At 40.4% G+C, this 26,234-nt stretch overlaps 1 protein-coding gene across 1 annotated transcript in view; it reads left to right on the top strand.

Moving 5' to 3' along the window:
- Positions 1 to 26,234, top strand: part of LOC115782887 (adenylate cyclase type 6) — a 49,887-nt gene that overhangs the window by 17,234 nt on the left and 6,419 nt on the right. Inside the window, exons 4-17 of the mRNA XM_030733387.1 lie at positions 12,455 to 12,604; positions 14,771 to 14,892; positions 15,532 to 15,643; positions 15,931 to 16,058; positions 16,179 to 16,337; positions 16,845 to 16,986; positions 23,297 to 23,425; positions 23,523 to 23,551; positions 23,637 to 23,784; positions 23,895 to 23,992; positions 25,096 to 25,183; positions 25,279 to 25,395; positions 25,500 to 25,658; positions 25,775 to 25,950. Of these exons, the coding sequence (XP_030589247.1) occupies positions 12,455 to 12,604; positions 14,771 to 14,892; positions 15,532 to 15,643; positions 15,931 to 16,058; positions 16,179 to 16,337; positions 16,845 to 16,986; positions 23,297 to 23,425; positions 23,523 to 23,551; positions 23,637 to 23,784; positions 23,895 to 23,992; positions 25,096 to 25,183; positions 25,279 to 25,395; positions 25,500 to 25,658; positions 25,775 to 25,950 (1,757 nt within the window). The remainder of the gene's footprint in view (positions 1 to 12,454; positions 12,605 to 14,770; positions 14,893 to 15,531; positions 15,644 to 15,930; positions 16,059 to 16,178; positions 16,338 to 16,844; positions 16,987 to 23,296; positions 23,426 to 23,522; positions 23,552 to 23,636; positions 23,785 to 23,894; positions 23,993 to 25,095; positions 25,184 to 25,278; positions 25,396 to 25,499; positions 25,659 to 25,774; positions 25,951 to 26,234) is intronic.

Genomic DNA, 26,234 nt, shown 5'->3' with positions numbered 1-26,234 from the left:
AATAAAGAACCTGCCCACTCAAAGAAAGACAAGAGCCAACCTACAGGAGAGACTCTTTGGTTTTGTCACGAGTAAACTGTTGTCATTGTGTTTGGGGTGCAAGAGTGTGTTTTACAGAGCCTAATCTAATACAGATGTTCTAAGGAGTTCCAGATGCTCCTCAAAGCTGATAGGCTCTGACTTGCACTCTTGCTGGCCCCGTTTCAACAACAATATCCCATCTGTCACTGCTCCCTCTGGGAAAAGGTCTTATAAATTCAGTGTCTTGTTCGCCACACAGTTTTCTGTCCAGCTAAATCATTTTTTCCATGTCAACTTGAAATATTCTCAGTGTATTCAGCGACCTCTAAAGTCTTCGACAGTTCCAAGCTCTTTGAGGTGAAGCGGTGCTGAAAGGTTTTGTCAATTAATTGACAATTTATGAAGCCACTCTCATGAACAGATGCTTAGGCTCAGTGATTTCTGTACATGTTGAAACTGTGTCTGCTGAGCTGTAGTACGAGCAGTTTTCTTTATAATACAAAATACAAATAAGCTCATACAGTAAGTGAACCTAATAGATCGATCAGTGTGTTCGTTCACTAGATTGTCCGATTACAAGCTGGCTCAGTGATCCAGTGTTATTTCTATGGTTAAGAGTTTGCACATCATTAAATAGATTACTTAAATCAGTTGAATATCATTTACCCTGTGCCAGGCATATCAAACTTATTTAACCCCTAATTTTGTTTTAGCCTGATAATCAATGATAATCAGTTGTGAAAAAAACTGCTTTTCCATTATTTAATGTAATGCTGTCAGTAAATGCCTTTTCTATTACTTACTTTGGTAAGTAATAGAAAAAGCATGGGTGATGTCTGTCAGTAAGAAGGCAAAAAACCGACAATGATACAGATACACTATGTGTGTGTATGTTCCACTCTCAATGACAGAATATAGAGAAAAATCCCAAATTTATGTCTCCCTTCCTTGTAATATCACCATTTTTTAAAGCCATCTGGTTGGCTGGATTGGACCCTTTGCCAGGCCTGTTATGGCCCCTGGGCAATATGTTTGACATCCCTGCCCTGTGCTCTGTGTGCCAGCAGGAGGTTTTAAGAAAATAGTTCTAGTGTTTGTGCTCCATGGAGTAGTGGTTGACTGTTCTGGTGAGTCTCATTAATAACCTCTCTGTGATGTTTATGGATCAGTGTTCAAACTTTGTCTTCATGCAGAAAAAAATCAGTTTAAACCATTTTCCTTAAGGAGGGCCTCTGCAGTTGCCCCCTGTTTGGTGTGAGATTGGTTTGGAGAAAGTGTGTGTCGCATACTGAAAGCGTGAGAGTTACTGACCGTGGTAAACTGTATGATTGAAAAATTATGATACCTGGATTAACCCTTTTGAGATATAACATTTCATTTTTAAGGAGGTCCAAACAGACATTTACACAACAAATTATAATTGAACAAAGTATAATATAAACTCACCAGCACCGCCATACATGTAGCCATGTAGACATTGTCAAGATGACCTGCTGAAGTTCAAACTGAGCATCGGAATGGGGAAGAAACGTGATCTTTGAGTGTCTTTGAACGTTTTGTTGTTAACTATGTCCATCCCCTCGTGACCACAGTGTACCAATCTTCTGATGGCATGCATTCACCAGGATAATGCACCATGTTACAAAGCTTAAATCATCTAAAAACTAGGTTCTTGAACATGACAATGAGTTCACTGTACTCAAATGGCCTCCACAGTCACCAGATTTCAGTCCAATGAGCACCTTTGGGAAGTGGTGTGAAAGGAGATTCCCATCGTAAATGTATCGTTAATCAATCTGCAGCAACTGTGTGACGCTATCATGTCAGTATGGACCTAAATCTCTGAGGAATGTTTCCAGCAGCTTGTTGAATCTATGTGGTGGCTGTGGCTGTGGCCATGGCTGCGGAGGTAGAGCGGGTTGTCTTCTAATTGGAAGGTCGGTGGTTTGATCTCTTTGATCCCTGGCTACTCCAACCTGTATGTTAAAGTATTCTTGGGCAAGATATATAATGTTAAGTTAAAAGTATGAATGGATGAATGATGCTTGAAGTAAGAAAGTACTTTGAGTGCTCAAATTGAGTAGAAAATCTCTATATAAGCACCCGTCCATTTACCATGACATGAAGAATTAAGGCAGCCCTGAAGGCAAAGGAGGGTATATCCTGGTCCTAACAAGGTGTACTTAATAAAGTGGCTGGTGAGTATATAACGCAGCAGATATGAAACAAATAACAATAAAGTGTCAAAACAAATGAAATCGCAACCTTATACAAAACAAATGCAGTAGATGATTCAATTAGGGAAGAACAAAAGTACAATAATCCAAAAAGAAGAATAGTGATAGACTTATTTAACTTTTTACCAGCTTTAAGACAAGCTTCTTAATGCATGACCTGAGGTAAAAGAAGCAAAAATAGTTTTTCTTTGTTCTGTGCAAAGCCAAATGATCTGAATGTTGTGGCCAGTGGAGTATTGATTGAACTGATTCATCTTGAGCCTTTTAATGTCTAAGTGACCTTTTCACAACTTGACAAGTTACATAAAAAGGGTGTATTGATGAAGACTTGCTCATAGGAGGGAAATCAGAGCCAGAGCATCCTGAGAATGCAGTATGTTCCTCTGACTTTGGTATGTTGACAAAAACATCAGCCAAGCCCTGCACACATTACAACCCCCCCCCTCCTTGGCTGGTCCCCCATTCTGCACCCTCCCTGAATCTGGGTGGGGGACTGCAGGTCTTTGGAGTTAGGCTGAGGAATGTGGGTGATAGTTGCTAAGTGAAGGCTGCGCTGCCATCTCTGATAATTCACAGCCTCCGTGGGTGTAAGTTTCGGGCCAGCACTAAGCAGAACCTTTCACAAGACTGAGAGAAAAGCTCACGCAGAGGAGGAGAGAGAGAGAGAGAGAGAGGGAAGGAGAGGATGCTTGAACAGCATTGAGATGCATGTAAAATCATCACATCTCTGTCTTCCATGCGCTAGAGGCCAATAATGAGCTCTTTTTTTAAATGAATGTTAGGTCAGGAGAGTGAACATAATACCTGTATGGACGTCACAGCAAAGCTTGTTTCTAATCTGACTGTCTAGGTTACAGAGTAGAAACACGTCATATTTTCTTGCTTACAGCCAGTCTAAAGGGATTTGAAGTGCAAGATTCACATCCTGAGCAAGAGAGAGAGAGAGCCTTTGGTTCTCGGTTTCATTTCACTGCCTTTTGTCAACTGACTTGTCACTTAAAGAGGTCTGGATAAATAAAGTGGTGTAGTAGTAATATCACGTGTCAGTGGGAAATTTAGTTAAGGTCATCCGTGATCTGATAGTTTTGTACACTCATACACACAAATGCCTTGTTGTGCACTGGGTTGGGTGTTGGCTGAGTATTGTTAAGAAGGATGGGGGGGAGGATGGGGCATTAAAGGAGGGGCGGCGGGTCACCTACTGCTGTGCCATGTGAACATACTGAGAAGAAAAGAAAGACACGCTTGGACTTTGCACTGTAACCTTAGTTGCTTTGAGGTGGGGGTGTGGTTTGTAAAGAAAGTGGCTTGTGAGTGCCAAATATCAGTCACGCTGTACTGTCTGTGTGGGAGAGGAGCATTAAGTAATTTAATTGTTTCTTCTTTTGGTTGCTTTTCCTTTGTTTTGGCCTCAAACCTGTTAACTGCTTCATGTTTTCTTATATATTCGGCATTTAAGTCCACTCGGTTGCCAAATCATTGAATCCAATCACTTCCATGGTCACAGGTGTATAAAATCGAGCACCCAGGCATGCAGACTGCTTCTACAAACATTTGTGAAAGAATGGGTCGCTCTCAGGAGTTCAGTGAATCCCAGCGTGGTACCATGATAGGATGCCACCTGTGCAACAAGTCCAGTTGTGAAATTTCCTCGCTACTAAATATTCCACAGTCAGCTTTTAGTGGTGTTATAGCAAAGTGGAAGCGATTGGGAAGACAGCAATTCGATGAAGTGGTAGGCCACGTAAAATGACAGGGTGGGGTCAGCGGATGCTGAGGCACATAGTGCACAGAGGTCGGCAACTTTCTGCAGAGCCAAACTTCATGTGGCCTCCAGATTAGCTCAAGAACAGTATGTAGAGAGCTTCATGGAATGAGTTTCTATGTCTGACTGCATTGTGCTACAGTAAGTGTGAAATGTGGTGGAGGGGGGATTATGATGTGGGGTTGTTTTTCAGGAGTTGGGCTCGGCTCCTTAGTTCCAGTGAAAGGAACTCTCAATGCTTCAGCATACCAAGACATTTTGAACAATTTCATGTTCCCAACTTTGTATGAAGAGTCTGGGGATGGCCCCTTCCTGTTCCAACAAGACAGCACAACAGTCCATAAAGACATGGATGAGTGAGGTTGGTGTGGAAGAACTTGACTGGCCTGCCCAGAGTCCTGACCTCAACCTGACAGAACACCTTTGGGATGAATTAGAGCGGAGACTGTTATCCAGGCTTTCTCGTCCAACATCAGTGTCTGACCTCACAAATCCACTTCTGGTCAAAAAAAAATTCCCATAAACACTCCTAAACCTTGTGGCAAGCCTTCCCAGAAGAGTTGAAGCTGTCAGAGCTGCAAAGGCTGGGCCTAGATTGTATTAAACACTTTGGATTTCTGAAGATGAATGGCATCACGTGTTTGGAGAACATACTGCTGGAAGAACATAATTAGATTCTTTATTACACTAAAAATGAATAGCAAGTATGCGTCTGTATCACAGCCATGTTGAAGGAGATGTGGAAGTACGAATGTAGATCACTCTCATATTTTTTTGGCTTTGTCCTAAACTCTCAAAATTCTGGGGTGATGTCCGACTAACCTTTGCAAGAATTCTGGGCTATGAAATTTCTAAATCTTGTAAATTGTTGTATTTTGGTCATATTGCAGGAAATGAGGTGTTAAAAGAAGATAGGTATATATTCAAAATTTTGTTAGTGGCCTGCAAGAAAGCAATCACAAGAAAGTGGCATAAAGTTGATCCACCAACACAAGATTACTGGCTGAAAACTGTGAAGGAATTATACACCATGAAGCAGCTGACTCACAGGACAAGGACTCAAGAAGAACAATTCCAAGAAAAATGGGAGAAATGGACTGTATACGCATCAACAACAGGAGAAAGACTCAACTGTAGAGAAGGCAATCTGACACGTTCTCCTGTTAATTATTATTTTATTTACTTATTTTTGTTTGTTCCAGAGTTTTTTTAATTGATTGCATAAACAGAAAAGCAAAAAAACAAAAAAAAAAAAAGAGAAAGTATCAAAAACAAAAACACTATGGATTCAAACTGGGATGGCACTTGAGTTCATATACATGTGAAGGCAGATGAGCAAATACTTTTGGCAATATAGTGCATGTATGGTGGGAATGGGGTGCAACCGCTTTCCTTAAAATCTGATTGGCCCTTTGCCTAGAGTACTAGAGGAAGGCTAATGTTAGATCAGAGCATGGTGGAAGTAATGTAGTACATTTGCTTAAATACTTTACTGAAGTACATTTTTAATGAACTTTTAAGTATTGCAATGCTATGTGACTTTCTGCTTCTACTCCACTAAATCTGGATACAAATAATGTACTTTGTACTATAAAATTTCTTTTTAAAGCTTTAGTTATGTCTTTTTTTAAATTCAGTTCATTTCCATTCAGTTTTATTTATAAAGTGCCAATTCATCGCAAAAGTTGCCTCAAGACGCTCTCTATTGTACTGTAAAGACCCTACAATATTAGAGCAAACAGATGACCCCCTATGAGCAGCACTTGGTGACAGTGGGAAGGAAGAACACCCTTATAACAGAAAGAAAAGGGGGTAAGGGGAAAGAGAAGAGAGCATAGAGAGACAAGGACAAAACACAAACTACAAGAAAGAGAAGACAAAACCTAATGCATGTAGAAACATGGGGAGTTAAAGAGGGGAGTGGAGAAGAAATTTTAAGTGCCTGGGTAAGGTTCAGTGTCACCTGACCTAGCCCTATAAGCCTTAACAAAAAGAAAGATTTAAGCCTAATTTTAAAACTAAAGAGGGTGTGTCTCCTGAATCCAAACTGGGAGTTGGTTCCACCAGAGACGGGCCTGATAGCTGAAGGTTCTGCCTCCTGTTCTGTTTTTGGAAACTCTATGAACCACAAGTAAGCCTGGACTCTGAGAGTGAAGTGCTCTATAGGGATGATATATCCCAATGGAGTGCCCCCCCCCCCGCCTTTTTCTGGGTGTCCCCTGTATAACCCCATTTTTTAAAAAAAATCTGGGATCTTGCATGACAAGGAGGGGATGCTCTGCTGTACGTTTTGTTCGTACACAGTTCATTTCTCTCTCTTTTTTAAAGTATTTTTTAATAGACAAATGCATTTGAATTGTAACAGTCGCACCACTAAAGGCTAGAAAACAAGCAACTATAAACCAGCATAAAAATAACTGTTGCCAACATAAACCACTGTCCTTTAAAACAACACATAACAAACACTAACTAAATGTGTTTGACAGATGCATTTTTCCTGTGCGGCCCTCAAACATGTGATTTCCTAAACTGGCATTCAGTCACTGAAAGTTTGAGAACCCCTGCTCAGTTTTCTTTTGCTTTTCTTTGCCACCTCCTGAGGAAATTTGTCTGGCTTTTAACTGGCAACTGCTCCACTATATTCATGAGATAGTCATTAACTTTCTACTTTTTGGTTTAGAGCACTTTTTATTTAAAAAAAAAAAAAAACTGCTTCCTACTTTAGTGAAATGAACCAAAGTTGAAGGCAGAAAACAAAACAAAACATTAAGCTAAAAAAAGACCATTTGAATATTCCATAGAGATGACTGTGCAGCTGAGCAGCTACAAGAGACCCCTTTGAGTAACAGTGTGATCAATTGTTAATGTAAAAATATTTCTGTTTTAAATAATGGCATTATGATGCACTATATTTGTTTTATTGGTCACTTTCACTGTCCATACTCTCCCGTACTCTTTCCCAGTCTGAAAGGGAGCCCGATGGCCTTAAAAGTCAATGTTTATAGACTCACTTTCAGGACCACAGACTTCCTGTTAAAGTAAATGGCTGCTGTGGTGAACCCATCATAAAAGGATGAGAAAAATTATAAATACATTTTGTGAATATTCCATTAGCCCCCTTCTTCAGCTCAGAGACGGCGGCTTGGGAGCACTTTTATTGGATGTGGAGCGGCGATGAGTGTCTGGATGTGGAGAAAAGGTGGAGTGTTGATGTTAACGGCATTACCAGAGATGAGAAATGCCTCCACATACAGCACAAGTGAAAACACAAATGTAGCACTTAATTTGTTTATGCTATTTAATGCGTGTGTGTTTAATTTTAGCCTTGCTGGCTGTGTGGCTCTGGGGATGGAAATGTGAGCAGCTTTTGAATGGATTTCCATGACATTTTGTACAAACATTCGCGTTCCCCAGAGGATGAGTCCTACTGACTTTAATCCCTTGCTGAGAGACTGGAGTTGAAGTGCATGCCATTGTGATTTAGTGCAACTTATTTTAGTCATAAAATTATGACCCATCTTACTAGTGACAACAGTTATTTTTGTTATTAATGCAGCTATGTAACAGTATTAATTGAAAACTTTTTCTCTTTAATTTTCAACATTTAAAGAATGTTAAATCACACTATCTTTTCTTTTTATCAGCTACACCTCCAGCTCTTCGTTGAAGCTATATGATGTTTACAGTGAGTGAAATATTCAAACTTAAGACCATTATTTTTTAATAGGTGCATTGTCATCAGTTGATCTGTAATATGGTTTTCCCCAAATTCATAACCATAGTTGTTTTTTATTTAAGTAAGGGCCATTCAATTGTGACAAAAATATAGTAAATATTATTTTAAATCATGATTAATGAATAGTGGGTTTATTAAACTTTTTAAAGTAAAAAATTTCTCATGACTGATTGAGTTTGGTAGCTTTAGGTTATTGTTGATAAATAATTATTCAGTCTTTTTTACCTATTGATTATTGTGGTGTTTCATGAGAGCACTGCCTTACTTGTTTTTGTGCAGAGGTGGTTATTGATTCAGCAATGCATCAATACAGTCATGCTGATCATTTATTGATTATACCCTTGTATTCTCTCTAAGCTGCTGGGGGGCTTTCTGTGACTAAGTACATTTTAATCTGTGCTACAGAATAACCCGTATTACTGTTGTTTTGCCTTTCCTGTGTAGATCTGAGCAGCTCTTACATAATGCCATTTTGATATCCAGGGATTAGATCGAGGTCCTCTCCACAGACTGGCTGGCTATCTGGCTGCTTCCATTATGTCACCCACGGGAAAATGATAACTGCTTTTATGGCAAAAACAAAACTATGTGATGTTCCATTGACGTGATTCATTTTCGTCTTCACAAACCGAACATAACACTTTTAGCAGGCTATAGCCACACTGTTAACTCAGTTGTGAATCTCACCTGCTGATGTGTAGTGGTGAGATTATAATGGCGCTGGATTAAACTGGGAAAAGCGACTCCCTTAGATAAATGAGCGTGTTGTTGAACTTAGAGGACATGAGCAGGTGTGGTGGCCTTTAACAGGTAGCAGGTAAATGCTGCCAAGCAGAGCTCCTAAAGAGGTGGAGTGCTGTTGCGTAAACACAGGACTTTACTGTGTACTCTGTAAACCCACTAGCCTGTGCCCTCTTGAGAAAAGCAAGCAATTAGTTTGAGGCTGTAAGCTAAGACGCTTGGAGTGTGATGTGGACCTTAAATGAATCTCAACAGATAAATACTGCAGCTTATTAAATATGGAAAGAAGACCCACGCGCATGTAGAGAAGTCTGGACTGTATGCACATTCAGACTGACGGGACGCTCTCACCTGCAGACACACATCGTGCTGCATGTTTCACTTTCGTCTCATGTCTGTTTTTGCTTGAACAGTGAGAGTAATGTAAACAGAGCTGAGCGCTCTGAGCCATCTGCCTAATGTCACTGTGGCCCATATCTGTCCCTCCCTCCCTCCCTCTCTCACTCGGACTCTTCTTATTCCTGTCATCCACACATTGTCTTTTTCCTTCCTCATGGCGCTTCTGTTTTTACCACCAATTTCCTTCCTCCCCTCGACATCTGTCATTCTTCAATTTTATCTGCATTGTCCATTATATGCTTTGTTTCTTTTTTCTTTTTTTAACCCTGCCCAGTGTTTACTTTCTTTTTAAACTCCTGTTCCCATTACCCATCTGTTTCTATTCTCATCTCTGCGATGCTCTATAAACTGTCACCTTGGCTTACCTTAATCCTCTACTGCTATTCTTAGAATTAATTTCCAGCTGTTGTATATATAGATATATATATATATATATATTTAGCAAGTACTCTCAATTTGTCATCAGCTCCCCTTATGTGCTTCTTGTTTTTACAGAAGTGGAGGCTGTACTTATCAACCACAGCTTTACCACTGCCCAGGAACCTGAATTCTGTACCATTTATGTTAGAGCTGGCTAATGTCAGTACCAACAACTATACTGTACACAGTGGTATTCATGAATTTCAGTTTAAGACAGCATGGTGGCGGATTTTAGAATCACACTGCAGCATTGGCTGCTTCTGGCTTCTAACCCTTTTCTACTTTTATATTACTTTATTAACATATTTCTTATATTTTGGGTTTTAACAGTTTGCATCATTTACAAAAGTCTTTTGCCCATAATATTAAAATGCCTCCATAATCCATCCATCCATCCATCCATCCATCCATCCATCCATCCATCCATCCATCCATCCATCCATCCATCCATCCATCCATCCATCCATCCATCCATCCATCCATCCATCCATCCATCCATCCATCTTTAATTCAGAGTCATGAGGCACAGCTGCCATTGGGGAAAGGCAGGGTTCACCCTGGACGGGCCACTAGTCTGTTGCAGGGCAAATAACTAACACTGAGACATGAAACACTAAACTTGAAGAATGAGACAGGACAACAGAGAAGGCAGGAGAAAATAGAAACACAAAGAAACAACAAACCGGACAGTTAAAACAGGGACCATGGCAACATGTGTCTCAACACCACCTAAATTCTTCAACTTCTCTGCCAATTTTCCTGAAAATATCTAACAGTGCAAAAAGGTTTGCTGACTTATATTAAATATTAGAGTCAATTAGGGTCATAATAAGTGTAAAGATGAAATGATTACATACTTAAAGAAAAGTGCTGTTCTTGCTCTTGTGCTATCTTGTTTTGTCCGGTTTTTTTTTCGTTTTTTTTTTCTAAGGTATATTTAAACTGTTACCTAAAGCACCAAGTACCTCTGTGTATTTCCATTTCCACCCAGAAGATGTCAGTCTGTGATGCACTGTGTGACAGTAAGAAACCAAGCATACTGAGTCGAAAGCAGATTTCCTTGTTAAAAAAAAAATGGGTAAATAGACAAAATATTTTGCGTTGAAGCTTCCACTTTACAGGCCTGAAACCTGTTTCTTTGTGCCTGTTGATGTTTGATGCAGGATATATCATCCCTGGGTTTCCTTCTGGTGCGCAGTCAGCCTTTGTTACTGTCCAAGTGTATCCTTCAGCGTGAGGAGCGTCACGTTTAAGCTGTAAACAAGAGCACATCGCTTATGGAAGTGGTCTTATGTGGGGTCAGCAGCAATTCCCACGATGCATTTGGGGACTTTTTTTTTAGATATTAGGGGTTATCCCATTGCAGCAGCACATTAAACCACGAACACTTCTGAACAAGACAGCAGCACACAGGCAAGCTGCAAAAATTATTAAGTGGGCTGTGGGGGGCAGAGGGGACAACAGATCCCACAATCAGGACCATTTCCTGTTGGAGGAAATGCGTGTGTGTGTGTGTGTGTGTGTGTGTGTGTGTGTGTGTGTGTGAGAAAGGCATTTGAGAGTGGACACAAACACAGACTGCAAGTAAATTGTGTTGTTTTGATTGTTGAATATTGTCCAGAACATTTTTATGACAAGGAAAAAGTGCACTGATATATTGAAAAGTTCACCAGTGTTTTAGAGAATTGCACAATTAATTTCTCTGCTTTTAATTTCAGTGACTGATTTACGATTGAATACTGTCAAAATATTCAGAAAATGCAGTCTTCTAATCTGTTTACAAGTTTAGATGCCAGTTTGTATTTGGCTTGCAGAATGCCTTTTTGTTAAGACGATGACATCTGAACAGTGTTGGAGATTGGATTAAAAACTGAATGGTGAAAATCTCTCTCTTTTCCAAACTCGTCAGATGACCGCAGCAACCTATACCTACAGTAGACCCTTCCTGCTGTGAGGTTACAGCCACTGCACCATTGTGGGATCACTGTGGGATTAAATTTTGACTGTCCAAAGGCTCATACAAATAGGCTGACCATGCTCACGATAAACATACTGTACATAGCATATGGTAATACTAGTTTGCTTAAGCTGCTGGTCACAACTATTTCACAGCTAAATAAAATATCAATCAAATGTCACATTAAAGAAAAGACATGTTTACAGTGGCTGGATATGATGTAGAGATCTGTTAAACTCTAGCTACAGGATGGCAATTTATCTGCAAAATGACATAAGCGCTCAGGATTCTTGCCATTAAATAGGAATATAACCAAAATGCAACCAGCTGCAATGTGCAGACTGACTCAGATTGTGTGTGATTGTGTTGTCAGTCTGTTTTTCATAAATTAGCAAGCGATTATTTGAAAACCTTCACCAAACTGAGATAATTACAGTAAGTCTGATTCAGACTGCAGCTGTTTAGAGACAGATTGCATCCTGCCAGGTAAGCCGTGTAACCACCTTGCAATCAAGAGTGGTCGCCCAGAGGGCAACCAGTTGGTCGCTACTTGCAACTGATTGCCGACAGCAAAAAAAGAAAAAAATCAATGCAGTAATTGTATAGTACTTTAATTTGTTGTTTTGCCATTTCTTTGAGACTGCATAGCTGACAGATACCAGCTAACATTTTATCAAATCAGCATTGGCTCTAACAGGATGTGAGTGTTTCTGTTACTTCCTGAAGCCTGCTGGAAACCATCTGTCTTGACTTGATTTTGGTCGGCAAAGCTTCAAATCAGCCGTCTGTGATTTAGGACTCTTATTTTGGACTGACGATGGAATATGTTACCAAGTTTCTCTCACACACAACCCACTGTGTAAAGGCGCCTTAATGCACAAACAGTCTTGAGTCTCTTGAGACAAACAGTGAACAGAATTCTCAGAATGACAAAAGAGGTAAACAGTAGAATGAAAGTCACACCACTTTTCACCATTTTCACCTTTACAATAAGCGTAATACAAACCCTGTCACCAGTTACTGTTTCATGTTGTTTTATTCAAGGATTACAGTAAAGTCTGTGTCACTGCCACTAGGCTTGTTTCTAAGCTGTGTTGGTAGTGAGTGTTGGATTACTCTCCTTCTGTCCTCTTTTCTAATGCTTTACAGTCTCTTTCTCCCTCCTCTCCTCTGTCCAGGTGAGTGCTAACGTTCTGATCTTCCTGTGCACCAACATCATTGGCATCTGTACCCACTACCCTGCTGAGGTTTCCCAGAGACAAGCCTTCCAGGAGACCAGAGGATACATCCAGGCCCGGCTTCATCTGCAGAGGGAGAATCAGCAACAGGTAAACCTGCACGCAAAGCCACACTGTTTTCCAGCACTCATTTGTAACAGCACAAAATGGGCTTTCTACAGTGTCGGTGTGTAATGACTAGAAATGAACATAAATCTCACATTTGTGTAGATTTCTCTACATGTTTTCATGTGTGGGTAATACTTCATCCTCCTTATCAGTCACATGAAAACATAATCTTTTTACAAGTATTTAGAAATATTTTTCTGTCTGTTTGATCTTCACATTGTGACATTTAGTGACACCTCCAATTCATGGTGGTTGATTTCTCCAAGACATCGGAAACATCTCTGACTCATTTTCATTCGTCAGGAGTTTATATTGCTGTCACTGCAGCAAAACACCCTGCATTAAACCAAGTCAAATTTTATTTATTCCACCCAATATCACAAATTTGCCACAGGGGATCTACAATCTACATAACACCCTCCTTCTTATTTCTTAGTATCAGTTTCATCAGCACATCCTCCAGCCAAAAGAAGAGATGTTGGTACAGGAAAAAAAATGTTGCAATATAATATCATTACCTGATGAAATCTTCAGAACAAGTAACTCCTTATGTTTGTGTCCATGTCGCACACATTCTCTACAGATACCAAACTCAGAGTACCTGCAGTACCTGCAGTACTGCTATGCTGAGAGTGTTTCTTTTTCTTTTTTGTGTTTCTCACATTTTAAAGCAGCATGCCTTGCTTAAGTCTTTGAAGAAGCAAGTCTTGCCACACAGTAGCCATCTTGTAATGACTCTGGGCAATTATTTTGTAGCTCCCTGTCTAAATGATTGAGTAGTCAGCCATGAATAATTTCAGTGAATTGCATGCATAGAAAGGGAAATCTTTTACAAACTTTATGTTTTGGGTCTTTTTTAAAGATACTTTTTTAAGTAGCCATGCATAAAACACACATTACAAACAAATGCCATGCTAATTCACGTTATAGACCAAGGCATGCCTTTATCAACAATTTAGCACATGTGCGCAGTTAGCAATTAAGCCCATGCACTACCCACTGCCACTGTATGACCAGTGAGGGCTGAAGAGAGGCATAACAAGCTATATACTGTACTTGCATAACAGCGGTACATTCTAGTGGCCTGTTTTTTAATTCTATAAAACAAGAAATGACACCTTACAGCGCAGTGTCCATGAAATGAAGCAATACGCTTACGCATATGTGCACGCTTAGACAATGTTCTTAAAGGATGTGGCTGATTATATGTGCGATTTTTGCTACTTACTGCATTAACAGACCAAAAACCCAGAAAATAGGATAGAAACAAATACTCGTCCTGAGTGTTCACACAGGCCAGTGAGCACATCCACAAAAGGAGTAAATTCCATCAGAGTCTATTATTCAGTGCCTTCTGACAGCCATATCCTCTGTGGTGTTCAGACAGAACCCTGAAGAAATCTGTATGTATCTAAGGCGGAACATTTTCTTCATCCTGATCCAGATTAGTTTGTGATAATTCCTTATTTCATTGACTATATGACACCAAATGTCTAATTTTTCCCTGTCTTGCCATTTCTGGTTTTAGGTCTGGATCTAGATGTTGGGACAAATTTTACCATCAAAATTTAACCCAAATTGTCCATTAAGCTTTGTGTTCTCCTGCTAACAAACAGACAGACTAATAAAATAACCTCCCTAGCAGAGGTAAAAAAGTAATTTCCTCAAACATCTGGGAAGTTTAATTTTTAGCTCATGTTACTGAAGCCTGAGGAAAAAAGCATATTTTTGTTTCTCAGATGGATTTACTAAGTATTTTCAGTAGCTTAAAGGATGTGGCTCCAGGAATGATGGGGAAAAAAACCCCCAACATGCTCATTATAATGAAGCCAGTGCAGAAATGTCTTTATATCTTTATATTTTTGATTTTAAGATAGTTTTAAGATAGCTTCTGTGGCACAGAGAAGTGCAGCATATCAGGCTCTGGATGCACTTCCAATGCTTGTTAGACAAATCAGAAAAAATACATGCAGTCTACCTAAATCTGACCAAAGGCCACAACACAAACACACAGAACTAGTCGCTCTAAGAAATGAGTGCTGGTGACATAAAGAACACACACACACACACACACACATATATATGTAACCACAAAAATGTAAATGACACAATCTGCATTTTGTTTCTTTTTTTTTTTGTGTTTTCCAGGAACGTCTGTTGCTTTCAGTGTTGCCAAGGCACGTTGCCATGGAAATGAAGGCTGACATCAATGCCAAGAAGGAAGACATGATGTTTCATAAGATCTATATCCAGAAACACGACAATGTCAGGTCAGCCGGGGCGTCTGGCCTCAACACCTCACGTCACTTTTCACCCAGATTTTCGCCACTAAAATGATTGTTTTCCATAATCATTTTTGTAAGATATCCTCAGAGAACATGCCGTGGTATGCTGAGGAGCATGTGACATTTTAAGGCATAAAAATGCCTGATAAGATTTCCCTTATAATGAAAGAAAAAAAAACAAAAGTACCATAAATTCATCCTAAGAATGGCTAACGCTCATTGGTGCACACATAAACACTGACACACGCATTTGAGCGTGCTCACAGAGTCAGAAGACGGTAGAGTGGTTTGGCAGAGTGGAGGCTAATTAACACTAGTGAGGGAATACTTAATCACCAGCAGCCAAGATAAGATAATCCCCAAAGATGGAAAGCTTCAGCACACATTCAATTACAGCACTGAGCAAACATGGTGCACTCAGTCCCTCACATACACACACACACACACACACACTAGCTTTGGCACAGATCTTCTTCCAGATGCTTTAAGGTCAAACATCTTGCCTCTCTCAAGGTCATCTGGCCTGATAGTAGCATAATGCAGTATTATAACTACTCACGATTGGGGATTTATTGTTTTATTTTTGCTTCTCTCCATCTCTCCACCTCTTCATCTCGTCTCCAGTATTCTGTTTGCAGACATTGAGGGTTTTACCAGCCTGGCATCTCAGTGCACAGCTCAGGAGCTGGTCATGACACTAAACGAGCTCTTTGCTCGTTTTGACAAACTGGCGTCGGTAAGCAGGCTCCCATCTCTCATGTCTGTTTCTTAAAGGGCTAGTTTGACAGTTTGGGGGGTAATTTAGGTAATTTGTGCTGATAGGTGAATTTTTTTATCCTTTAGTCAGAGACAGGCTTGCTGTGTCTTCTTTTTCTTTAAGCTAGGTCAGTGGTTCTGTACAGGCATAGAAAAGCAAGTAAAAAGTGCACGCTCAACAGATGGGAAAGTGTTTTCCTTAAAAATGTTCTCTATCAGCTTATAAACATTTGCAAATCTCGGCTTTTTTCCCCCCTTCTCCCTCAGGAGAACCACTGTCTCCGTATTAAAATTTTGGGTGATTGTTACTACTGCGTGTCTGGGCTCCCTGAACCCCGGGCTGACCACGCCCACTGCTGTGTGGAGATGGGTGTTGACATGATAGAGGCCATCTCGTGAGTACAAACAGTGTTTACACATCCCCTGCGTGTGGTGTTTGTTTTGGTGTTAGTTTGTTTGCAGTGTTTTGCAAAGTCCTCCCGCTGCAGACCCTGATGTGTGCTTTTGTCTGCCAGGTTGGTGCGTGAGGTGACGGGGGTCAACGTTAACATGCGCGTCGGCATTCACAGTGGACGCGTTCACTGCGGCGTGCTGGGACTCAGGAAGTGGCAGTTTGACGTGTGGTCAAATGATGTCACGCTGGCCAATCACATGGAGGCAGGAGGCAAAGCAGGGTGAGACTGAGAGACGCATTTACAGTTTGCTTGTAAAAAACTATCACAGTGTTTAATAGCTGTAAATCCAAGATCATTTTCAGGTTGCAAGAAAACAAAATCCTTTATTTTAATTTAGCGAATGCACTCTTAAACAGAGCAAGATGTTTTTCAGACTGCTGCTACTTCAAAAATAATTTGTTGCTGTAGTGAATTGTTTGTACTGATGACAGAGGTTGCTAAAGGCTCTTCTGTTATGGAAATATCACATTTGAGCATCAAGAAGAACAAGCGATGAGCTCATTTTGAAACTTGATGAGAAAAGCTTTCTGTGCTCTTGCACAATGTTGTTTTGTGAAGATTTTTTTTTATTGTAATACTTTCATTCCTATTGTGTCCATGACTTATGTTAGGAAGCGTATCTGGAGGTATTTATGTATATTTGCTATCCCTGTGCCTTTAATGTGAAAAAACAAAACAAAAAAAACCTCACACAGAGCCATTTTCTGGTCTTTTCATCTTTGCCAGGCGGATCCACATCACAAAGGCCACTCTGCAGTATCTGAATGGGGACTATGAGGTGGAGCCAGGTTTTGGAGGTGAGAGGAATGCGTATCTGAAGGAGAACAGCATTGAGACATTCCTGGTCCTTGGCTGCAGCCAGAAACGGGTCAGTACACAAATATACACACAAACACAAGAGGTTTAGGTGAGGAAATATTCACTGAAGTGAGATATTGGTCTGAGTTTTCCAGCCAAACCTGAAAAAAGCCCCACCTCAAAAAGAGTCCGCCAGACACTAAAATATACCTAAAGTGCTAATTACAGTGCCGCTGCCACAACAGTATTACCATTAAAAAAACATAATTATAAACATAACCAAAATTAAAACCGCAAGCGGTGATATCGGGCCCTCGCACTCCCTGCGCGTCGACCCGTGGCGCTCGTCGACCCGTGCCGGACTCGGAGGTCTTGTGATCGTGATGGTGTACAGAAGGTCTGTAGAAAGTTGAATTCTTTTATAGGAAAAGATATCTTTTGCTCTCGGCATAGACGCAATGGAATATTTGGGGGTGGGGTCACGGCTCCAGCATGCAAAATAGGGCATGGGTCTGATAGACTGTTTTGATCAGGATGATGTCAAGAATGTTGAAACACATTTTCATACATGTCCGAGAAACTAAGTTTGTGGATGCTATACAAAATTTCATTTGCTTCTGTAGGGGGCGCTCTTGCAGCTACGTATAGCCTTGAATCCATAGTTATGGGTTCAGAGTGGCTGTGTACATGAGTGATTACATTTTCAGGCAGATCGGGCAAAGCGTGTACGAACACGTGCCCAAACAATTTTGGTCGCCATTGAGAAAAATGAAAGCCAACTTCAATGGCCTGGTGTGACAACACCGTTTAATATTTTGTCAAGATTTCCACAATATTTGATGGGCTGTTTGTCTAGATGATGTGGAGCCAATTTGGTCTCACTGGCTGAAATGCCCTAGGAGGAGTTCATTCAAATAGCAGGCCTGAAAATGGCAAAAATTGACAGTTTCAATTGAAGATGCTGGACTTCCTGTAGGGTTTCCAGTATGGCTCCAAGAGACTTTTTTGTATGTCTTAGGATGTTACATGAGTGTGCAAAATTTCAGAGCTGTAGATAAAATGTAACTCAGGGGCTAGCTAAAAAACATGGTATATTATGATATTTAAAGCTGCCAGTAGGGGGCACTCTAACGTTTATGGACTTTATGCATATCAATGTGTTCAGGGCAGGAGGCTTATCAAAGAGATGAGGATTTTGTAAGGAATGGTGAAAGATATTTCATGTATTTCAGAGCAAAACTAATTCTGTGGACGGTCATACAAATTTTCATTTGCTTCTGTAGGGGGCGCTATTGCGCCTACAGTCTTGAATCTGTAGTTATGGATTCAGCCTGGGTGTGTACATGAGTGATTAAATTTTCAGCCTGATCAGACAAAGCATGTGCGAACAAGTGCACAAACAATTTTGGTGGTGAGGGAGAAAAACAAAGGCCAAATTTAATGGCCTGGTGTGACAAGGCCGTTTAATATTTTTTAAAGATTTCCACAATATTTGATGGGCTACTTGTGTAGATGATCTGGAGCCAATTTGGTGTCAGTGGGTGAAATGCCCTAGGACGAGTTCGTTCAAATAGCAGGCGTGGAAATCGCAAAAATTGACACCTTCAATTGAAGATGGCCGACTTCCTGTAGGGTTTGGGGTATGGGTCCAAGAGACTTTTTTGTACGTCTTAGTATGTTACATGAGCCTGTACATTTTCATACATGTAGATAAAACGTAGCTCCGGGGCTACTCAAAAAACATGCTATTTTAAGATATTCCGAGCTGCCACTAGGCGGCGCTCTAACGTTTATGGACTTTATGCATATGAATGTGTTCAGGGCAGCATGCTTATCACACCACTGAAGTTTGAGCCAGATTGGGCAAGTTGGCTTTGAGTTACAGCCATTTTTGTGTTCATGGCGAATCATCGAACTTTGCCGTCCCATAAGGGTCACGCCCTTTTGTCAAAAACTCACAGTTTTGAAAACACAGTAAGTCCAACTTCTTAAGGCTTTCCAGGTGAAATTTGAGATGGTTCTGCTAAACCACCTTGGAGCTGGACCTCCAAGTGTAAAATATGACATTTCCTGTTCCCACTAGGTGGCGCTGCGACTGATATTAAATATTGTCATATGTATGTGTTCAGGGGGGCACCCTCATCCTACTGGAGAAGTTTGATGCACATTGGATCATGTAGGTATGAATGAGAGGCAATCAAAATTTCATGGCGAATGATCAAAGTTCAAAGGGGCATAAGGACCCCTCCCCCTTGGCAAAAACTCACCATTTTCGAGATTTAGATTCCCCTGGGGGTGTAGGTTAGACAAACCAAATATGAAGATGATAACGTCTAAAACCTCTGAGTTATTAGAAAAAGCGTGAGGGCTGCAAATCGCCAAATTTGCATAATTAATTCAAAATGGCGGACTTCCTGTTGGGTTTAGGGCATGGCTCCAAGAGGATTTTTTGTGCGCCTGGACATGATATACATGTGTATGAAGTTTCATTCATGTACGTGAAACACAGCGGTGGGGCTCCAGTTTAGGGGGCGCTAGCGAGCCATTTGGGCGCGCCCTTGCCCGAGCCCATTAAAATACTTAAATTTTCACCAGGTGTGACGCATGTGCAAAGTTTCATGAGTTTTTGAATATGATAAAGCCCCCAAAAAGCCAATTCATTTGCCTGAATAATAATAATAAAAATAAAAAAAATAATAATAATAATAATAAAAAAAAAAAAAAAAAAAAAAAAAAAAAATAATAAACGAAGCAATTACAATAGGGCCTTCGCACAGTTCGTGCTCGGGCCCTAATAAAACAAAATTCCACATTGTATTGGGCCATGAGAAACATAGAGGTCACTGCTTATGAGAGGTAATATGGTATTGTTGAAAAGGCCTCCATCTCCTGTTTCTGTAAATCTACCATGAGTATCTGGTTCACACATATGTAATTCTTCCATTTGTATAACAATCAACATCTCAAAGGTAGGTGGAGAGGTAGACTTCCAAATTAAAAGAGTAATTTTCTTGGCAACCACCATTCCTAGATGCAGAGTATGTCTGGATGTCAGGAGCTTGAGGGTTTCTATGAAGCCTACAAAAATCTCCAAGTTACAGTTAGACTCATTGTCTTTGGAAAAGATTGCTGAAAGCCACTGAAAAATATCTGTCCCATACCAACACAAGGTCGGTGAGGACCAAAAGAGATGTACGGGGATCCCCTCAGCCAAGCAACATCTGTCGCACTGAGAGGATGTTGATGAAAGATGCGGTTCAATTTGGTTTTGGAACAAGACAACCCGTGTGTCACCTTGTACCAAATCAAACTCTAGTGTGTGCTGATAAAACACTTGAGGGACATTTTTTCATACCAAAACTCAGCTGACAGTTCTGTGTGTCCTCGGCCCAGACTTCCTGCATAAAAGCTGAAGACACAGGAGTGTAAAAGCAATCAAAAATTAAATATTAGGTGTTTGGAGCCTGAAGAGAGCATGAAGAGCCCATAGAAAGGTTGGTTAACTGAAACAGTCTAATTCGACGGTAACAAAAAAAAAAAAAATGCAAATTTGGAAGATTGTTTTTAGTACAAAACTGTGAAAATGATGAAAATTGTCAGTGTGTATACAGATCTGCCAGTCAGAATACCTTTCCCTCTCCAGGCTGTATATAGCTGCATCTAACACTCATCTAGTTGACCAGGCTTTAAAGAATAGTTATGCCGTACTGGGGCATATAAGGAGACACCGGGAGCCCTGTGGGCTACTTTTGTCTGAGTTGCATTTGTGGGGAACATAAAATTTAGTTAATTTGTCTTTGACTGCACAACTGGAGAACAAAAGAGGAAAGAGAAACATTTTTAACAGCTGAGGCCTCAAGGAGTACCCACAGGGGGATATATTCAGTACTTGCGTCAGTGGAGTCTATGCACTTCTAATAAACAAGGGTTCTCGCATTGGCTGTCCAGTAGTACTGCCCCAGGACCGTGAGACCAAGGCCGCTCTCCTCAGTGGACTTGTACACACGGGCCTTAGATGTTCAGTGTGACTTGTATGAAGGGCATTATGGTGGAATTTACCTTTCTAAAGGGTAAGGGTAAGCTTTGGAAAACATGAAGAAATCTAGGTAAAATCACCATTTTTATAGTGTTCAGCCTACCAATCGCTGTTAAAGGCTGTACCCTCCAACGTTCAGTATTGGCTCTGAATTTTTTGATTAATTCCATGCAAATAAACTTGGTAAGACATCTGGGATCTTTGGTCAGTTTGAGTCCAAGATAAGTAAAATAACCATTCACTACTCTAAATGGCAACATTTTCAGAAGGGCCCTGTTGATAGTTTGCATGTTAGATGCATACCATTCCACTGAGTAACTGTTTTTCTTTTTTTTTTTCGCTTTAGTAAATGTTCAGACCAAAAAACATGCCTGTGTTTAAAAAAATAAACCTGTTGATGGGAGCATGTTGATTCAGGTGTTGGTGAAATATGAAATATGATCCAGTCCATCAGCTGGAAAAAGTCTAAGGCTGTAACTGCAACCCCCTTCAAAAGGAAAAATCCGGGTGCCTGGGTGGCTTGGTGGTGAGGCCGGCGGCCACATGCATGTGCCGCGTTGCGGTGCGGGCGGCACAGGTGACGCTGGTTTGCGTCCCGGCCCGTTGCCAGTTTGCCCGTGTGTCTTCCCCTGTGTCTTTCCCCCATTTCCTGTCTCTCTCCACTGTCAGTGAAGGCCGCTGTGGCCAAAAATGCAAAAAAAAAAAAAAAAAGGAAAAATCCTCCTCTTAAGCCAAGAGGAACATTTCAGATAAGATACGATAAAAATATAGTTTATTAATCCCAAAAGTTGGGAAATTGTGGCTAAACCATTACACAGCTTATTAAGAAAAAAAAAAAAAAGCTTATAAAAAAGCAGCTCAAATGAAGTAAAATACAATATGAAAAGACAAAATAGTTCAATAAGATAAAAAGTAGAAAATTAAAAAAGTGAAAGTAAACTAAGAATTCTTTATATAAATATAAATAAATATAGATGTTGTGGTATGAGGTGGTTAAAGAGTGGCAGCAGAGTTGAAACATCTCTTTATCTCAATATTATTCACATCCGTTCATCTCGGCCACAGTCATTTGGATGCCTGTTATTTAAAATTTTAGAATAAAAAAAGCCAAATAAACGCCTTCCTCCACTATACCTGTATTTAGCCTAAACCAGCTGTCATAGGGGGAGAGGCAGGATATAACATGCACGTCTTTGGACTGTGGGAGGAAGACGGAGTGCTTACAGAGAACCCACGCAGGCACAGGGAGAACATGCAAACTCCACACAGAAAACCCAGGGCCTTCTTGCTTTGAGGGGACAGTGCTAACCGCCATGCTGCCATACATGTTATAATGCAATTATTATAAAAGAAATCAGCAGATAAGTGTCAGCGCTCACATTTGATTTGGGGAAACATCTGTGTAAGATCACTGGGAGTGGATTTTCTCTACAATGATGTAAAGTTTTAATTATTTTCCCCTGTTGAGTAGAATATTAGTCAAAAATCTCTATGGTCTTTAAGGAATGTCCAACTATACTTCTTACTACAATTATGCCAATCACAGAAAGTCCTGATATTCTCAGTGATTTATATTTATTATGATTTTAGCATTTCTTATTCCTGGTTCTTACTTAGCCATTTTGCTTTTGAATTGATATGGTGAATAAAGTCACTAAGGCTCATATGCATCCCCTAAAGATTCTGCTGCCAGGAGGCTGAGGAGTATCACTGGCGGTCACCAGTATTTTTTTTAAAAAAAAAGAGTTTATATCTCTGAGCTGATTTAAAGTCCAAAAATTATTAAAGTACATTGGTGTGTCAGTTTCACAGGGTAAAAGCCCCTTATTATGATAAACCTGGAGACTAATTTGTTTGAGTTAATGTTAGCACTGTGGTGGTACAAATAGCACATCAAATACACAGTTCATTTTCTATAAAGCCAAACTGTTTTAGAAATGATTTTGGCTTTTTTAAAGAGTCAGGACATAAGGGCCTGAGGTTGAGTAGAGACAGTTTAGTCCTTTTGGGGTTTATTTGTAAAGAATAAAACCTTAAAATATCACTGGAATTTTCTTTTATTTGGTGATACTTGGATGGCAAGTAGAAAAGGCTAAATGATTTGAGAATATGTAAGTTTAGATAGTAAAGATGTAATAATTTTTGAAGGAAGCAGAGCTGGAAAAACCATAATTTGATTTGTGAATGAAGTCCTCTTAAAGATCCTGAGCTGCCTGTGCGATTCCCTCATGGACACACTGAAAGCCATAATTAAAGCGAACCTTTAGTCACACATTTTGTCATTCACTGTGTTGTGTTGCATGAGAACAGTTGGTCAAGCCTTCGTGTTGTTCTCTCTGAGCAGAAGGAGGAGAAGGCGATGATGGCGAAGATGCAACGGACAAGAGCCAACTCTAATGAGGGGCTGATGCCACGCTGGGTCCCCGACAGAACCTTCACCAGGACCAAAGACTCCAAAGTCTTCAGACAAATGGTGAGACTCGACATCAACACACTGATTCACAGTGACAGAGCCACGCTGCAGCTTTTCTGTGAGAATCATAGTTTTGTCTGCTCTCTTTCTTCTCCAGGGGATTGATGAAACCTCCAGTAAGGACAAGTAAGTACGGACTCTGATGCACCACTTTGCTGGATTTGGTTACTCCCGTTACCTCCTGCTCAGTCTGTGTCTCTTTGTTTTGCAGCCGTGGTGTTCAGGAGGCCATGAACCCAGAGGATGAGGTGGATGAGTTTCTGGGGCGGGCCATTGACGCTCGCAGCATCGACCAGTTAAGAAAAGACCATGTTAAGAAGTTCCTACTCACCTTCCAGACCTCGAGCCTGGAGAAAAAGGTTGAACCTGAAATGCTAGATTATTATCTGTGGTTCTTTACCTTAAATATCAATCATAGGCCAAAAAATCTACTTCTTTTATTTCTGATTTCTTCTTTATTATTGTGCAGTATTCCAAGAAGGTGGACGATCGTTTTGGAGGCTATGTTGCCTGTACTCTCCTTGTATTCTGCTTCATATCCTTCATACAGATTGTTATCTTTCCACAGTGAGTATTTCACACGTTTTCATAATGCCCTACTATAAATCTGTCTGTGTTTAACCCCTTAAAAGGCAATCTAAGCTCATTTGTAGCTATTCTTGCACTCTGCGAGAGTAGCTTTGCATGATTCACAATTGAAAATATTTCTCTACCTTTTACTGGGCCTTGGTGCAGCACCCCAGATTATCCACTGTCTGAAACAAGCTGTTTTAGCCCTCTCTTTTTAAGCCAGCTTTGTTCTGATTGGCTGGCCCTCACAAACAAAAGGTTTGAAAAGGAGTCTGAAGCCTGAGCCAAGAATGTTAAGGGGTTAATGGAGTAAAAAAAAATGTAACAGCTAATGTGGAAATCCTCAGGTTTTATCTCAAACAAATTTTTACTAATTTTATCTTAATTTCTGAAAACTCAAGTTTTTCTGAAGCATGAGCTTCAGCTAACACTGGAGAAGAGGCCAGAGTTAGAGCTGTAGCATGTTCAGCACTCATGGCTGAGTGCATCTAAACTGAATCCACATGTCGAAAGTAAATTGTTTTTAATCTGCAGATGTGTTTTCAGGTGTACAGAGTGCAGTAAGAAGAATGTTTTCTGCTGAAACTCCCTTTAAATCTGAGTTGTCTCACCTTTGAGCACCCTGTTGTCAGCTGATTAACTGGTTGCCCTGCATTTTAAATATGCCAGGTTATTTATACAAGTCACTGCTGATCTGTAATTCTGAATGCTGATCTGCCCTTTAGTGACTAATAAGAACCGATAAGAAACTCACTGATTGGCCACTTTTGGTCATCCTGCTGCCTTAGATTTAAGTGGTCCAATAGAGGGAAAATTACAAATGAAATTACACAGACTGGCAACAAGTCATGCTGCTGCACTTTTTCCCAGTTTTCACAAATAAAATAGTTGATTAAGTGCATTATTAGTTTGCAACTAAAATAATGAACAGATAGAAAGGAGATGAAATGTTGTTAAAGAGCTTTACACACCATACATTCATGTTAGGTCATGACAAATCAAACTGACTTAAATAATACTACTGATAATAATGATGATGATTAAACAAAACCCTAAATGTGTCTTTTTTTTAATCAGTGTTTCTGTATTCTTTCCTGCAGCACCCCAGTCATGCTGGGAATCTACATCAGTATCTTCATCATACTCGCCAACATCCTCTTCGTCTGTGCCATATACTCTTGCATCAAGGTAGTGCAGCTCGCCTGGACACGATAACAAATTTTTTGCCCATATTTTTTTCGCGTTCACCATATATTTAATATATTCATTATTTATGCTTGTAGATTTTTCCAGCTGCGATGCAGACTGTCTCGAAGAAGATTGTCCAGTCTCGCACCAACAGCACGCTGGTTGGAGTGTTCTCCATTATCCTCGTCTTTATCTCTGCCTTTGTTAACATGGTAAAATCAAAGTTATCGCTGAACCAAACAAAGGCACAGTCATTAACTCGGTGTAACACTGTTTAAAGTCATTCTCTGTGCTCCTCTCCTTGGCTTTAATGCAGTTTGCCTGCGACACCACGGGTTTGGCGGAATGCGTTGCTGAGAAGCTGAACACCTCTGCAGCCCTGGTGACGCCCTGTCTGATCCGCAGTTTGAATGTGTCTGTCGAGGGGGGTCTAGAGATCTGTCCCAGCCAAGGCCCCTCCTGCCCCTTTCCTGAGGTGAGCAGACACTTGAACCACTCCAAAAGCAAAGTGTCATATTCGCATTTGTGTTTTCCTGACATTTATCATCAGTGATGTACGCTTGTGACGCGGCTGCCTCCTGTTTGTGCCAGTATTTCAGCTACAGCGTGCTGCTGACGCTGCTGGCCTGCTCCGTGTTCCTGCAGATCAGCAGCATAGGGAAGCTGGCCCTCATGCTGCTCATCCAGCTCACGTTCCTGCTGCTGGTGGAGTGGCCACAAGTAGCACTATTTGACAATGCGGACCTCTTTGTCACCTCCAATGCCATGTAAGTGAAACAGCACATGATGTCTAGAGGGTTTACTCCATTTGTACTGATAATTTAAGAGATTGGAGATCTTTATTGTCAGAAGTTCCTTAATAAATAAAAAGTAATTTAATCATTAAGGATGCATAATAAACAATACTTTGTGAAATTTGTTAATAGATCCAGTTACCATGTGTTTACAGTTTTAACAGTTGGTATTAAATTCTTTATTCTTACCTTTATTTACTTATTCTTTGATAGCACTTGGTCTAAATGAAATTTTAGTTTATTTAGTTAACCAATAC

This window comes from Archocentrus centrarchus, chromosome 7 (assembly GCF_007364275.1).
Source record: "Archocentrus centrarchus isolate MPI-CPG fArcCen1 chromosome 7, fArcCen1, whole genome shotgun sequence".
In the NCBI taxonomy this organism is placed as follows: Eukaryota; Metazoa; Chordata; class Actinopteri; order Cichliformes; family Cichlidae; genus Archocentrus; species Archocentrus centrarchus.
Note: the sequence above shows the minus strand (reverse complement) of the source record. Positions and strands in the feature narration are given on the sequence as shown.